General features: G+C 38.6%; 1 protein-coding gene across 8 annotated transcripts in view; it reads left to right on the top strand.

The window, feature by feature from the left end:
- Positions 1-17474, top strand: part of LOC134533107 (trithorax group protein osa-like) — a 132651-nt gene that overhangs the window by 109978 nt on the left and 5199 nt on the right. For 6 of the 8 annotated variants that reach the window (XM_063370358.1, XM_063370362.1, XM_063370361.1 and 3 more), the window contains exons 11-14: positions 125-220; positions 3705-3818; positions 6201-6263; positions 8151-8288. In XM_063370358.1, the coding sequence (XP_063226428.1) occupies positions 125-220; positions 3705-3818; positions 6201-6263; positions 8151-8288 (411 nt within the window). Of the gene's footprint in view, positions 1-124; positions 221-1140; positions 1234-3704; positions 3819-6200; positions 6264-8150; positions 8289-17474 lie in introns of all 8 variants that reach the window. The other 2 variants (XM_063370365.1, XM_063370366.1) reach the window with 2 other exon arrangements.

The raw sequence follows: 17474 nt of genomic DNA, 5'->3' as shown, positions 1-17474 counted from the left end.
ACTTTGTGTATCAATTGGTATTGAATAATTTAACAAAATTATTTAATTTAAAATTTCAATTGAATTTCAAATCGTTCATGAATAGTAAGTAGTTAAAGCTGATGAGCTTGGCCTTGTGCTGCAGGAGCAGTGGAGGGGGAGGGTGCCCCCACTCAGCAGATGCGGAAGCTGCAGTTGACGGAGGAGGACCGCGACCTCATGAACAAGTTCAAGGCACAAGGTACGTCTCAAGCGCCCTCACTTGATCTTCCAGGGTGGGATGCTGTCAGGGGAATCTTTATTCACAAAAATCTTGCGTCAAATAAAATAGGAATAATTTATTCAAACTACTTCAACATTTAAAATATAAAGTTGAACATGCATAAAAATTGTTGGAATGAAAATTTTTCTATTGATTTATCCACATTCTATTTTTTTTTTTTTTCAAGGGCATAGCAGCCATTTTAATTTTGCTTATGAACACAAACTTATAGAGTGATGACCTAGTTAGGTGGGGTGCTACATTCAGCGGTGGCAGATCAAGAAGGTAGTGAATAAGGATAGATTATGTTTGGAAACTAATTTTTTTTTACCCTCCCCTCCCTCCTCCAGAAAACTTGAAATTGTCCAATGTAAGTTGTACTCCAAAGGGAGGATTGAAACGTTCAAACCCTCAAACATTAACTACTTATACATATCTGTGTTTTTTGATATTCCGTGTTTCATCACCTGGTTTGGACCCTTCCTTTCAGGCACCAATTTTCTTCCCTCAGTATTTTTGCAGCTTTTTTTTAATGCAGCTTTTTAAACATTTCTTGCCGACAGGATTTTCATTCTTAAAACTTGCCTTATGTGGTCTTAGTGCTGTACATCCCTTTTTAGAAGTTTTCCTGCTTAGTGAGTTCATGTAATTTTGCTATTTAACAATTTAAGAAGTTTCCCTTGGTCGATATGTAAAGTTTAAATTTTTAAATACACTGGGGATCTTTTTAACACAGGAGTTGGATAGCATTCGGTCCGTGGTGGGTGAAAGAAGGTTTGTAAATGACTGGAGAATTGCCGGTGCTCGCCATGCGAGAGGGAGGGGGAGGGGAAAGGCACCTCGGAAGCCGCACGTCGCAGCTGGTCGTGGCGGGGGCAGTGACGACTGTGACCGCTCAGTTTCAGCGGAGGTTCCAGGCAGCGAGGAGGAGAACCCGCGCTACCGGGGCGGCCACATCCCCTCCAGGGTGTTCCGCATGCTGGACGAGAGCGGTCAGTTGGCCCTCTGTCGGGCCCCGCGACCGGGGGCTGCCACCCACGCACGAAGCCCCTCGCAGAGTGTCTCAGCCCTCTGTCGCCTTTATCTGCCGTTGTTTCCTAAAAACTGAAAATAGCACAGCCCTGATATCTAAATAAATTATGATAGTAAAATGTACAACTAAACAAATTTAACTCAAAACCAAAACTCATGCAGGTGCGTACTCTTTTTTCTAGTATATTCCCAGAAAAGTTTTAACAGAATGCAAAAGGTTCTTTATAATTATTTAACTTTCTGCAAAATTATTTTGAAAATTAGATAGTATTACTGAAATAATGATCATGTATTAATATCATTCGTGGGGCTAGATCCAAATTATTTTACTGTTATCCTTGAAATTTAATTCAAATAAATGTGAGTGAAAAATATTTTGAATAACATTTCATATCACCTAAATTATTGTAAAATTGACTGCAAAATACATAAAAATTAAGTATGATACACTAATTTGTTCAGTTCTAGCCCGTCATAAAATACAGGTTGTGGTTTATCTGCAAAGCTGCAAGCATTCATGCCAAAATAAAATTTTGTGAAATATATTATTTTTATTTCCACTAAAAAAAATTTAAAATAAGAATTTCATGCAATTATGATGCAGTAGCCAAAATTTTCAGCTTCTTGCGTGGTGGTAGCTCTCGTAGCAACACATCTTATTGGTTCTTCGGTTGTTCGACATTGCTCTCTTTATTTTTTTTTCTCAAGGTGGTGGAAAGGTGATCATCTGGTGCTACTACTAATCCAGTCTTCATTACTGCTTCTTTTCTTTAACATGGTGCATCTTTGGGGTGCAGACGGACTTGAAGTACCTAGACGGTTTACAAGCTGACAATAAGCATTGATTGGGCTTACTTTCTTTTGCAAATTATACCCTGCAATCAGCAGTCACAGATTTAAAGGTGCCTGAACTGGTTGTGGCAGATTATAGCACACAGAACCGGTGAGATGTTTTTATATTGTGTTACATTTTCATCCCCTTTAAATAATATTGTATTACTCCTTCTGCCATGGTTGATTCAATATGGGAATGTAATGACTGATGAGAACCAGTAAAAAATTCTAATAACAAAGTGAAAACCTGTATGTCCAAAATTTCAAAACATCTTAAAGTCCAGTGGGTGAAAAATTGATTTAGTGACATATTTTTTGCAGCGTAAATTGTGGCTTTGTGATAGATGTAAATGAAATGGAACAAGAAACTGCATGAAAACAGTTTTGGTACTTGAAATCCATTTTTGTCAACAACTGTAGTATTTTCTCAAGCTATGGATGTTCATGAATAACATAGATTTAATTATGAGTGCCTATGTTTATTATAGAAATGTGGCTACACTGTAATAACCACTGTCAATGGGAACTGTAAAAATTCACAAGGTTTTCTACCACATAATTTCCAAAAAATGTATCTAAACTGGAAAGTTATGTTCTGGAAAACTAAATAAAGGAATGAAGATAGGGGCAGGCTTGTATCTGTATTTTCCATTGCACGTCTCTTGGTTTTGTCCTGACCAGTCACCAGGAATCCTTATTCATGCAGCTTGCTTGTTATAAATCATGATAGCTTGCGAGCTCGGTATCAGTTGCAGCAAGATGGGTTGACATATCCACCTGTCTTTCTAAGGCCTTTCCGCGTGTCGCTGGTGGAGTTATTTATTCTGCGTCACCTAATGGCTCCAACCACTACAGGGAAACAAGGATTACCATGGTATTGTGATGGAGAGAGAAATATTGAGATAGATTGGTAGGATAGGCAGAGAGGAATTTGAAGTTTAAGTGAATTGAGCAGTGGACGTTTTAGGTTTGAACTTGGCAGTCTATTCTAAACAGATTTTCGGCTTGAATCGTTACTGATACGTCTTCCTTGCCATGTGAGCATTGTGTATTAGCGCACCCAACAACTGAGGAGCTGGGAAAAGAGTAGTTTGGAGTAGGCAGAAGCAATCAAGACAGAAGACACGTATAGATTCTCATATTGAAATGTAGGTACATTCATATATTTAGTTCAACTATCTAAGAATGAAATAAATTAGGCTTTATTAAAATACCTTCTGGACAACCAAGAATTACAGAAATATTTGAAATAACAAACTGGATGTAGCAAAAAAAATTGAGAAAAAATTTTGTTACATATTATTTTATAGATTAATGATGTATGTGTGTTTCATTTACAAGATTTTCTTATTGCAACATTTAGGGGCAATTCATGTGCATTTAACGTAACTACATACGTATATGCATTTTGGTGAGCATTTTTAGTTGACATCATTGTCCCTTTATAGCAGTTCTCTATATTTGTTCAGTTTCAATGAATGAGTTTGACAGGTTTGACCCGTTTCACACATTCCTCTCTGAACCTTGACGACTGTCAGGAGCGTCTACGTGTGGACCTAAGAGAAAAATAAATGTGGTCTCTGTCCGCTTGCAACAGTGGACGACGAGCATTACCTGCACAACGAGAGTGACCCTCGCTACCGCGGGGCCTCCATCCCGTCGCGGGCTTTTCGCATGCTGCAGACCATGACAGACACCGCCGACGACCATGGTACTCTAGCACTTGGGCGTCGTGGCTGCCGCGTGTTGTCTCGCCGGGACTTGCAGTTTGTTCTGTCTGTGTGTGTGCGTGCCTGCTAGTGGCCAGCGAGACTGAGGTCCGCGACAGGAACGAAACACTAACGAACGTGAACACTCTGTGAGTTGGTGATTTTCAACCTGGTTCTCAGCCCCTGATGCATCCCACGAATGTACGGAAACGTTTGCTTTGGAAAATGAGAAATGCTTTTAATACAAGTGGTTTAGCCGTGAACAATTTTTTTAATACAGAATTTTAACAGGGTCAATAGGAGTAAAAGGTTGGAAAACACTGATTTTTAAAAAAAAAATTGTTTGGTGCTCATTGAAGCATGTAGCTCTACTAAGTCATAACCAGAAAAATTCACACCTGGTGGAGTCCATTAATTATTATTTTGTGTGATGCGACACTAATTAAAAACTTAACAATTTTATTAACTCGAGTGTGTGCGCCTGCAATTTAAGTTTCAGTATTTTCATTTTTCAAGAATTAAACTCATAGAATATAACCATAAATTTTTTTTATCATAATCTCATTTTAGGAATGTGGCATAACTTTATTTTGAGCAGGTATCTTTAGACTCTAAAATACCTATATATTTTTTGGAATGGGATTTTGCACATTTCTATTCTCTGCTTTAGAATAAAGAAGAAACAAGTGCTATTGTAAATGCTATAAAAAAAAATTCTTCCTCCCCCCCCCCCCCCCCCCACCTCAAAAATAAATTGCCTGCTAAAATTTTTTGAGCTCCATAAATCAATTTGATTCAGATTTTTTGTGGTTTCAAACAGAAACTGAAAATCTTAGCTACTCATTTCATATAGTTATTTAGTTAAATCAGTAGAAGTGATCAATCCATACATAAAAAGCTTGCTTGATTTTAAAAATAAAAACAAGGAAAAATATTTCAACCACACTTAACTCATTAGATACAAAATGTTGTTATTTTAGGTGAATTTGGGCATGGATGTTCCTTTTTTTTTTAATGGTTTTTCACACGTGGTTGTTGTTTCTGCTTAGTTATTTTTGTTTACTCGTGGTTTGTTTTGCGTTCTGAAAATAACAGGAGTAACCTAAGATGCACACATTATCAGTGAAGCACCCAAATGTGGCCATATCAGAATGTGTTCCTCCCCACTGCAGTTCTGGGTGATAACAACCAAAGTTAAGGTTAAGTTGAGTTCGGTCAGCCACATTTCTCCTGTAAAATAATTTTTTATCCTCCCCAGGAGTAAGTTCCTGAAGTTGCATATGCCAATTGTTTGGGTGTATAACTGAGTATGTAGCAACTTTGGCTTTCCCAGTAACAGTTACAAATTTGTGGAGTGGATGTGGGTGGGCAGTAACTGGCAGCTCTGAGTGAAGAACTAACCCTGCTTCTATAACATGTTTGTGCATTCACTAATATGTTGTGTGTGCGTTTTTTTTTTTTTTTGTATGTAAAGTGCTTCCAGTTTCACCTGTCTTGTGTCGAGTGTGTGCTGTGTATTTTGTTCAGTGATGCCATGTCATTATTTTCAAAACAAGCACTTTTCCAAAAGAGACTGTATTAACTGAACCCACTTACCATTCTCTCTTTTTGAGTGATGTGTCATTGTAGAGAAATTATTTAGTATATTTCAAATAAGGTGCAAAAAAAGTCCACCAGAAATTAAATATTTATAAGGCTCTCTTAAAACTAGGTTTTTTTTTTTTTTTTTTTTTTAGTACCAGTGTTAACATTGTTTACAAAACTAATTAAGTGATAGGAAACTGGTTCATAGTTCTGTTGGATTTTTATTTAAAAACCAAACTACTTAAACCCATTCATTTTTTAAATTATTCTACATAGTAATTTCACATAACTTAATACTGCAATATTTTATTTTTCATGTTAGCAATTGGGTTTTATTTAATATTAGCCATATATGTCTTGTTTGTATATGTGTGTGTATGTATGTATGTACGTACACACACACACAACATTACACATTTCTTAAAGAGCCCTGTAATCCAGCTCTTCAGTCATATCAGTGTGGAGTTGTGCATGCCTCTTTTTATCTGTGCTTGTTATCAGATTCTAATTAATTGTACCAAGACTTTAATGTACAGATAATAATTTATTTTTCATTATATATATAAAAAAATATTTTGTTGAAATGATATTTCAAATCAAAGGACTTTAATGATTACTTTTACCGAAGTTCCATCCTACCAGGAACAACATGTTCCAAAGCTTTTGTTTGAGTAGATACTTGTAAGTATCAACACACAAACTGCACATTGTGTAGCAACCAGTGGCACAGCTGTGAGGCAGCTGTGTCGTCATTTGGAGTGTGCTACGTGACTGACAGCACTCGCTTGTTGTATTTGCAGTTCCGCGTGCTGCCGGGACCCAGGGCAACCAGCCGCGACCCTTGTCATCCCAGTTCTCGCCAGGTGGGTCGAGCTGCCAGATAGCAGCCACTTAATTATTTTGTTTTAAAGACACATTTTTTTAAAGCTGTCTCCATGGGCTTTGTGGACAAGCTGAGGCTCAGTGTTTACTACGTCTGGAAAGTTATTAAAAATGTTCACTGTATTTTTGTTTAAGTCACTAAAATGTGTTGTCCTTGATTGAAACTTCTTTTAATATCTTAAGTACCTAACAGATAGTTACATAAGAATGTTAAAGAGATATTATTTCAATATGAATGGCTCGATTGCTGCCGGATTACAATATCTGCCAAGCCATAGACTGCTGGATTAAAGATTTTTTGCTGTATTTTGCCAAGGGGCCAAACATAAAACCAATAACTGAAATTGCTGTGTTTGCATCAGTTGATGTTAATGGTAAATTGACATGGAAAGGCACAGAAAGAGTCGATTTTTATTTCTATAACCCAGTACACATCTTGGAAGGTTATCTGTGTCTGTTCCCACTGAATTTGCTAAGTAAAATAAATATTGTGTGAAGAGTTCACTTTTAGAGCAGGACTGTTACCTTCCTAAGTGAAAGGCCTGTGTGGCTTGGAGGAGCCCTTCATCCACAGTCAAGAAATTATGTACCTTAAAGCTTCGGCCACACAGAGCCCTATGTTAGCAATGTTCCGATGTTCACTACGCAAGTAAAATATAGCCAGCTGCATCTCAGGTGTCAATGGTCACACCAAGCTGTGTTCGTTATGTTTGCTATGTTGGTGATCCTGGTGACGTCGCTGGGTGCTTGGTTCTCTGCTGCTTTTCTAAATTTCACTGACTTTATGCATGCGCAGATAATAAAACCATCTGTTTTCACGTGAAATTGGGATTTACTTCTGCGTTCACTTTTTATGAAGTGTTGTTTCGTCACTCAAATCCCATACATGCTTCCCTCCAATACATTGCGAACTAGAACAGATCTGTCTGGCCACCTGGTGCAGCGAACATAGATTAAAGTGAACATCGCGAACATAGCCTAGCTGTCTGTGTGGCTTCACCTTAAGACAGAGCAGAGACAGAATGAAACAGCATGGGAGAAAGCAGAGATATGTCAGAAAACCTATTGATAGAGACAAAATTTTATGGTTTTATTTTTAGTCCAATTTTGTTTTCAAACCTGAACATTTCGGTGTTATTGTTTTAAATTTATGTATTCAGTTTTTCAATTGTATTTGTTCCACCAAAATAGTGTAATCTTGACATGTAGAAGTTTTACAATATGATAATTTTTAATAAGTTTGTCTACAAAATATACATATAGAATAATAAAAATTAATTGGCAAGAATTTGTAGTTTAAAAGTTATTCAATAATAAATGCACAGTCAAACAAATAAAATTATATGTTCTAATCTATGCACTTTGATATGGTACAAACTTTGTATGGAAATCACAACATTTATTGAATTTCAAACTTTAAAGTATTGCTTTTTTTTTGTGATTTGAATTAAATTGTGGTTAAATGCTGCTTAGTTTCATGATTTAACTCCTATTTTGGTGCCAGGTGGTTTGTTAGATTGCATTTTAGTGCTATATGGTGCATTGACATGATTTTCTGTGTTATTTCATCTTGTCCTTACCTATGGGCATGCTAAAACATTTGGGATGTATGCCACTTGCTTGGTATTCAGTGTTCATATCTGCCTGGGATTTGAATCCAGAACAACTCTGAGATGGTTAAGTGGGTCTCCTCTGCCAATTACTTGCTGTGTGCCGATATCAAGTTTGATGGTTGTGGTGCTTTATTTCGCTGATACAGATTTTTTTACCAACAGAGCTACATTGGCTAAGTGGATCGAGCACATATTGAAATCAGTCCACTCATGTAAGTGATAGCGCGGATGAATGATTGAGCTACAACGCCGCAGGTGCAGAGGAGGCGCCACAGCCGTATGTGCCTCCGTCGCAGCAGCAGGTGACGGAGCCCAGGAAGTACACAGGGGGAGCCATCCCGTCTCGCTCCTTCAGGATCCTGCAGGCCATGACGGCCTCCCCGGATGACCCTGGTGAGTGGCGACCACCGCACGCCTCGCGCCCGTGTTCCGTCTGCCTGTTCACACCAACAAGTGTCCAGAATCTGTGTCAGTGGTTTTGTACACCACTCTCCACTTAGCACAACATTTTATTCTCCAAGAAACGCTACATTTTTATATTGCTTCTCTGACTTTTGCAGAAAATTTTTGATGCAAGTTATTATTAGTGTAATTAGCAAAAAATATATTATATAAGTTGGGACTTTAAACAAGCTCATTTTTTTTTTTTAGTTTTTAATTCAATTGTCTTTCAAGATGGAAGTCCAAATACTATTTATAAGCCCCTTATTCACTCAAAGATGAGATATTAATGTCTGGGAAAGTTACTTCAACATAATCTTGATGACTTGTTGGCCACCAGTTTTTTCAGTTTACATGATCATCACAGTGACAGTATGTTTCCAAAACATTTAGGTCTGTGTTATTGGCATAACCCCAGTCCTCAACATCTTGAACAACTCTGCTGGCAGTTCCGTGTCATTTATTTGGTCTCTTATCTAAATGCACCTTAAAAATAACTCTTTGATGTGTTGATGTTATGAACACAAGCATACCACTTCAGTTGCAGCTGGCTTAGTGTTTCTAGAGTTCCCATCCTGTTGTAAGCCTTCAGTGACTGAAAATTTGGTTTCCCCTTGAGTTTTCAGAGGTAGCACGTATTTCCTGCTGCAGAATCTACCACGACAAATTAAGGAATACTCATCATCCGAGCAACAAGTTTAAAGCTTCAATGCCCCCTTCCCAATAAATTAAAAACATATGGTGTTTACCTCTAGGAAGTTAACAGAAAAAAATGAATAAATGTCTGCAAAAGATATTGTTGAGTACCTAATTAAAGTTCCATGAGTTAAGATTTTGTTATTGTATCCAAGTAGGCACTGACAACAAACTCTTAGTCCCTCTTATGTACAGAGTTAAAACAGATGAGACAGAATGCTAACCTGCATTGTTACAAGTGGGGTCTAAAGATTATTCTTGGCTAACTGCACATTGAGATTGGCAATATCTCCATATGAAGATAACTTCTGGTCGACCTTTATCTGAACGAAAGTTTAAAACAGCACAGAAAACTGTTTGTATGGCAGTAGTTCACATTACAATCCAGAATTATAAACTACAAGAATCTGACAAGGTGCATGACATGACAAACACGGCCAAGTTAAAAATTTAGGACATTTTTGTTAAGGGGTTTTTCTTTGTTTTGGATCCGCAGCTGTACTGTATAATTAGGGTACTTGTCTGTGATTGAGTGCATCTTTTACACTTGCTCCTTAAATATACAATGCAACCGTTACAATCCAAAGAAAATAGTTGTGGGATATTAGGAAACACCTGGATAGACTAAACGTTTGGTCAATGTGGTTCTCAGCCATACAAAACTAACCCAAGTAGCAGGCTGGTCATAATGAGCAACGTTCTTCTGGAACAGCACAAGTTTTGTGTATGCAAAGAGGTGCCATTTAATCAAACCACAGTAGACCAACAAAAATGACTGAAAGAGAGAAACAAATGTGATTGCAAGTAACCACAAAAGCTTTTGAAAACTAGTCTTACTCAACAATAAACATCTGACTTGCAATGAATCATCACAGAATGTATGCCAGCAATAATAAAATAAGTGCATTCATTTTTGCTGTCCTAGATGCTCACTACCTCAAGAATTTGCCTGGGTTAAATAATAATTGGATATGGCGAAATTCTGGTTTTTACGCGTTTTGGTATTGTTTTCTAACAATAAAACTTTCCATGCATGTTTGTTGCACTTATATCTGAAATCAAGTTTCTGCAGAATGAAACAGTTAATAAAAAAAAAATTAAAAAAAACTGGTGCCTTCGCAATTGGACCCCATATTTTGTGTCATTTCGGAAGAGTCTGAATAAAAAATAAACCAGTAGTAAACAGAACGAGTCATGAGTAGCCAAGTCAAGAGAAACAATCACTTCACATGAGAATAATAAACCAACGAATATAAGTCTTGAGTATCTAAAGGATTGTACAAATTTACCGATTGTTCATTTAACTTTCATTATTTCCTCTCTCGAATCACCATACACTAGCTAATTTCTCTTGCCTGCAGTAAGCTCCATTATCTTTTCAATATCCATATTTCTCCTGTTTACAATGTATCGATGACAATACGATTTTAAAAAAAGAGTATTTTTGAATAGTTGTAGGTATCGTATAAATTTTTACAGTTCCACTTGTAATAGTGAAAGGTGTTTAATCCGGCATCCAGTGGTTCGACACGTTCAATAATCCGACATCAATCAAGCTTCTTGCGTTCAGCTGGTTTTACCACCAGGTTGCATTACTGCGGTGCCAATGTTTAGAGTGTGCTCCAAGTTTATTGTTACCGTCTTCTTTTCTTTTTATTTGAGTACTGTGTTTCCTGTTTTTTTAACTAGTTACATTTCACATTTCACCATTCAAAGGATTTCCGTAATGATATTTTGAAGAAGATGTCTGAATCGTTTATGCAATGTGGTATCGGAGACTTTTTAAAAAAGTATCAGTCATCTGTATTTCTGTCTTTCTATAGTACAGCGTATTAAAAATTTTTTGAAACACCATTGTACTGTATATTGAGTTTTCTTTGGTATTTCCATTAAAACTTTATTGACATTCAATAATTAGGCATGTCTGTAGTCCTGAACGTGCCTGATCAAATACCATTCACTGTACCTACGGCCAAGTTTCTATTTCTCTAGTTAACTGACTCAATTATTACACCTATCATATAAATTTTTGGTGCGTGTCAATTATATATATTTTTTTTTGTATGTTTCAAGTTTTTAATAGCACACTATGTGTTTGTGATGGTGGTACTGAACATGACTGTGCTAAACATTAAAATAAATTTATTTTATAAAGTTTTTGAACTTTTTAACTGTAATCAGTTATTAGTTATTAATCATCAGAATATGTTAGAAAAAACATAGATGATTTAATGTAATTTTTTTGAGCTAGTTTTGAACAATAAGCGCAAATATCACATTGAACATAGTTAAGGGGGAGGGGGGAGGGGTGGTATGATTAGATATTTGTGATTTTTGGTCTTCTCTTGAAAGGTTAGAACTACGTACAATATTTTTTTCTAAACAAAGTTTTTTTTTTTTTATGTATCATATGATACAGCACTATGCTTCCTTTCTTTGAGCAATGTTGAACAGCAAGTACATTGTGGGCGTGTTGATCTGTTGTAGCGAGCGACGCTGCCCCTAACTCTCACGTGGACTACGACGAGGCTGGGTCTCAGTCTTGGGGACAGTACCCTTCCCAATATCCCCCTCCCCCATACTGGGGTCCCCAAGAGGGCTGGTGGGGCTACTACCCTCCCCCCGACATGGAGGGCCAACCTCCGCCTCCGTACTGGGATCCATACTCCTACTCTGCCATGTGCGCATACATGGCAGAGATGAATGCAGCTTACGGTTACCCTCCCATGCGCTACCCCCCCGTGTACTCCCCGCACCACTTTGTCCCTCCCGCGAGGCGGAAACACCGCCCCAACGGTAGTAGTGACTCGGACGAGTACTCGGGTTACTCATCCACAGACGAGATGGCTTACTATGGAGCAAACTTTGCAAGGAATGCTGCAATGGCAGACAGGTCGGCTGCTACGCCTAGCATTGTTGTGACGCCTTCGATTCCAAATGAAGTAATGGTAGCCAGACAAAATATGGATGAAACGCCTACTCCGGAGAAAAAAGAGGAGGAAGAGACGAGTGGATCGGACACTGAAGTTGAAGAAAGTAACAGTGACAGGCGTCTGAAAGCCATTCGCTCTGTTTCTGATATCTCCATTTACAAATCTGGGTCAGATGTACTTTCCCCCAGTTCTGATGCAAATGATGAGGAAACTGAGCGTGAAGAGGATACAGAAGAAGAAGATGAAGAAGAAGATGAAGAGAACTTTGAAGAAGTACAAAATATATGTGAAGAGCAGTTGCCACACCAACTGAGTGTGATATTTGAAGAGAGCGAGTTTAGTGATGCCTGCACTAAGCATGACGAAGATAGCTCGACAGCCACTCTTGATGAGAGTGACATTGATGCAGATGTTACAGATGCTCCTTCTTCTACTGTTACCGTTCGTCTGCCGCTGAAGCTTAAATTTAGTCGTTCAGAAAATAATGAAGAGGTAACAACTGTCATAGTTGGAGATAGCCAGGTAAAGCACGCTGAGCACGAGGAATCAAACCTCAAGGCCCTCCCTGGTGAAGTTGAGGGTCAGCCCAAGAATCAGCAGGATGTTTCAGTCACTATTGCATTCCCATCAAGGAACAACTCGGATAGTAAAGTGAACAACCCGGAAGCTGAGACTAAAAATGCAGAACCACCCAGTGATGACTCCTTCCACGCAGCACATGACATCAGCGCTAGCGACATGGACTGCTACGAGACAGCAGAGTCCGACTCAGACGTTTCTGTCTGCTTGTCTTTACAGTTGCGTAGACGCAGCCGATCATCGGCATCCCCCGTTTGCGTCCAGGCAAACAACCGGGCCACCCCCACCAGTAGCAGAGGCACACCCACGAGCAATAGAGATACACCTGTTAGTAATAGTGACGCATCTACCCGTAATACAGACACGCCCACTAACACCATCTTGGAGGAGGATGATAAAGTCAAGACGGAGGGAAGTGACTCTCCCATCAGTCACGGAGAGGATGATTCCAGCAGCGCAACAAGCGTGCAGACGGTCAAATTAGTGTCGGGAACTGAGGGCGAGGCTAAGGGTGATGCAAGCACCGTCTCTTCTCCTGACGTGCGGGCAGAAAATGACGAAGACAGTAGTGGCAGTGGCAGCAGCAGCAGTGAGGAGGAAGAAGAGGAAGAGAGCGAAGACGAGAGTTCGAGCAGTTCCAGCACACGCAGCTTCGTGGGTAACGAGCAGGCCATGCAGAAAGAGAGCGAGATGCAACCTGCAGATGCCACAGAGATTTTTGTTCAGAAAATCTATGACATGTGCACCGGGGAGGGCACGGAGATCAAAGCCACGGGTGAGGAAAGCGAAGAGGATGACTCGGGCGTCACATCAGACATGAGTCGTCAGATCTCCGACGCAGATACGGAACCTGACGACGCCTCCAAGCTGACCCGCTACCAGCGGGCGTCTACGCACTCCCGGTTGTTCAAGCTCCTGCAGGACGAGTGCGAGAAGAGCGACGACGAAGAAGAGGAGGATGGAGGTGCAAGGGACAAGCCGGGGCGGAGGGAACAACTGAGCCTGCCCCTGCAGAACCTCAGCGACCCGGACAGCCTGTCATCCTCGTCGGGAGTGACATCACCGGCCTCCCCGACCATAACTGATCGGCTGGTGAAAGAGCTAGTCCACAGCCTACTCCAGCGCAAGAAGGGCAAACGACTCAAGAAGCTACCGTTCGCGAAGCTCCACGCAGCAGCGCTCAGAGTCCTGCAGGAGGATATGGACCCTTACGACACGGGCAGTTCCGTCACCTCGGAGGACTGCTCCCCGGTGCGTCATCCCACGGAGATCAGCCAGGCCAATGCCGCTGCGTACGGAGCGAACTACAATGACTACTGTGATTACTATGACAGCTGGGCGAACGCAGCCTCTTACTATGGCGGGGACCCGGTCTATGAGTACGACATCGTCCCCTCGCGTGCGTTCAAGCTGCTGCAAGGGGGGCTGGTCTCCGGTGGGGTTAGCGGGTCCTGGGCCAAGTGCCCTAGAATCTCAGGCCCTAAGGGCCAGCAGGGGGAGAGGGAATGCCGTGTGACGGCAGAGACTGAGTCCCAAGACCACGCGTGCACCACGTGAGAGTGTGAGCGGGGTGGCCACAACAGCTAGTCTACTACGACTTTTTGGTAGACATTTCCCTATAAGCAAGTTTGGCTGGCTGGGTTTCGCCCAGAAGGTACAAAAACTTAGATACTTTCTCAGCATCATTTGTGAGTTGAGCTAATCCCAATTTTTGTACTGCATTTTATTGGTAGCTTAATTGTTTGTTTATTTTGAATGTAGATGTACTGTACTATGTTTTTTGTTTACTTTATTCTTTTGAGAATGTACTGTGATTGGTTTTTGTACAAATTGTACTTGTAGGCTTTCGAAGCACCTCATATTTGTCTCTATGGAGTAAACTCCACCACCGACTATATCACTGAAAACTTGAACACTACATATTTTTTACATTGAATGAAGCAGTCAATATTTCCTTGGGATGTGGACTTATCTTTGATGCAACCTTTTATGCTATCAGATAACAATAACTCTTATACATGAATTTTCTCACTGTAGATACAATTAATGGAAGGAAACATTTTAAAAGATAAATTAAATAAGAAAGTTTATCCATTTGGAAACTAAATTTAACAAATACATTGATTACATTCCAAACACCTCTGCACTGTGTTTCCTGTTTTATTTTAATATGTTAACTTGTGGTTCTGATGATGTGACTCACATAGGTAGTTGCACGGGGTGCAGTTTGCTTCACGGAGATGTGTTGCTGTGCCTAACACTAGAGACGCAGCCTGGGAACACTTGTTCGCTCTGCGCACACTAGACAATGAGTGTGCTCACGTGTCAACTCTGCCGTGCCCTTGGGCTTCTGCGGAACGTACTGTGCGATCGATGCAATTCACTATTCATGTAAAAGAAAAGTTTTGTAAAATTTTATGTGATTTGTTTTAATGGCCCATGCTATATTTTTAGTGCAATGTTCAGTAGTCACTTCCTTTATGAGAATGTTGTTGAGAGTAAATTATTGCTATAAATAAAGAAACCTCAAATAAAATTAGGACTAATAATGCAAAACAATTCAAAGGAATGTAAATGTATCCATATGTAAGTTTTTTTTTTAATTTTTGCTTACAAATCTCAAAAGAACTTACTGTCTTGTGGTAAATTAATGAAATAAAAAATTGAACTTATCTCCAAACAGACAAAGAAAATGAGATGTATACATCTTTTTTACAGTCCCTCCAAATATAAATTTTCAGATTCAGTATTTCCCAGGCTGCAAATGCTAAGGTTGTGCTAGAACACGTTAAGTTCTCAAATACAGAAACACCAATGACAATGCCATTTGACTCCGATATATTTCTTCAATTCTGTGGTACTGTATTTTGGATTTCATCACTTTCAAGTCAGCACCAAACTCCTGACTTATTTTAAATGGACCTGAAAGTTAATTTTAATTTAACTCTTACTGTAGTTTTACATATTTAAATACCTATATACCTATATCATCTAGGCCTATAGCATAATTCAGTGGAGACATTTTAAAAGCATTTAGGATCTAGGCTAGTCAGCTGAAGTTAATATCATGCATTTCCCTTAAGATAAGTCATCCAAATTTGAGATATGTTCATAGTTATTTAGGCATACGTTATGTTTTTACATGCATATGTATTTCATTGTGGTACTTTTCGAAAACTCTGAAACCACTCATTAAATGTCTTATTACTGTCAGTCGTCTGTCAAGTACCTTTCTATTCCTCTTAAATAAAGTCGCATTTCTTAAAGCAAAAATCCACAAAACACTTCTAAAAAAAAAGCTTTTGAAATAAAATGTTGCCTAACTCATAATAGAAGCTTTCTTTCAAAATTTTTTGTATATTTGCCATCAAAACCAATATGTAAAAACTCTGAGTACCTTAGTAGCAAGAATGCTAGCACAACTTTGTTATCTAACCTTGGCTTTTATGTGTCTGAACTGAAACTAAATAACACCAAACCACATTAATGTAAAAATTAATTGATTCTAGTTAGTGCTAAAATATTTTTAAAACGTCTATATTATTGAGAAAACTTGATAATACGCCGAAATTAATCACATGATATGTGAGATAAGCCCCTAATTTTCTCGATTTTTATGTTATTTTGTTTTTATAGTTCTTGATTTCCAAGGAATCTTCATTGACTTAGATAGCTAAGCATCCATGTGTCATATACCATCAAAGAAGCACTGTTTCATATGTTAAGGCTCAGTCTAACACACCTTGATTATTTTTTTTAATTTTCTGTTCATTACTATTAATTTAGGGCTACTTCTGTTGATTTAAAATGATACCGCTGTTGCATTTTTTGTTTTGTCACAAATATTTTCAACTGATAGTTACTAAGTATAATATGGTGTAAAAAGTCACACGTGATGATAATTACAGACACTTGCGCAACATTTTACATCCATTACACTTAGTAAATAGCTATTTTAACAGAACAACCGATGCAAGGGAAGTATTGTGTTAAAATTTACAGACACAGCAAAGTAATGCTCATAAGTGACAAAAAGATGAAATTATCAATTTTTTGTGTGAGATACAGTGTGGCTCATAGTTTATCATGGTGGCCACTCGCAGTCACCAAAAATATTCCCTGATTTTTCCCTGATTTCCCTGATTAAAAATTCAAAATTTCCCTGATATTTACAATTACAAAAAAAAAAAACATACTTTTGATGAAAAAATATATTATAGAAAGAGATTACTCATATTTTAGTACCCTGCTGTATTTTCTTCATTATATACATACGGAAGTTCGTTAAATAACAAATACATTTTAAATATGTCACTTTACATTATAGCATCTCGTTCAATGACATGCAGTCTGTGTTTTGTTTTATGTAATGGGGTATTTCAGTGGCGAGTGCTCAAACATTTTTTTCACACAACTTTTGATAACTGTTCTTTAATTCATTTTTGAAGTGTAACATTTCTAGTTGTGAAACAACTAATTGATAAATCTTCACTGCATTACAATCAGTACTCCCATCTGTAGCTAAAGCAAATGGTCCACTTACTAAAGATTCAACAGTTTCAATTTAGTTTCACCAGCCATATACTCCACTAAAGCAGATGTTTTTGCTCTCGCACAGCTGTATTTCTGTGCAATTTTTGAGTCCGGAAACATAGCTCTATACAAATTATCCGAATGATCGGCTACTGCTATTGGTAAATTGTGTTCTACCAAAAAACTTGTAAACAATAACTCTGGGTTTGTTACTTTCGTTTCTTCAGATGTAGCGAAAAACGACGATATAGATTTATTGCTCGTCACGGCTTTAAAATGTTCTGCATGTTTCTTTGATTCAATATGCCGTCCTCAGTCATCCCTTCCACCATGCGCAATCGAAAAGTCACACGTGCATACATTACAAAAAGCGTGGCGTTCCAAAACATTTGAAGAT

The sequence above is a fragment of the Bacillus rossius genome, chromosome 6 (assembly GCF_032445375.1).
Source record: "Bacillus rossius redtenbacheri isolate Brsri chromosome 6, Brsri_v3, whole genome shotgun sequence".
Lineage (NCBI taxonomy): Eukaryota > Metazoa > Arthropoda > Insecta > Phasmatodea > Bacillidae > Bacillus > Bacillus rossius.
This window is presented reverse-complemented; position numbering and strand designations above follow the sequence as displayed.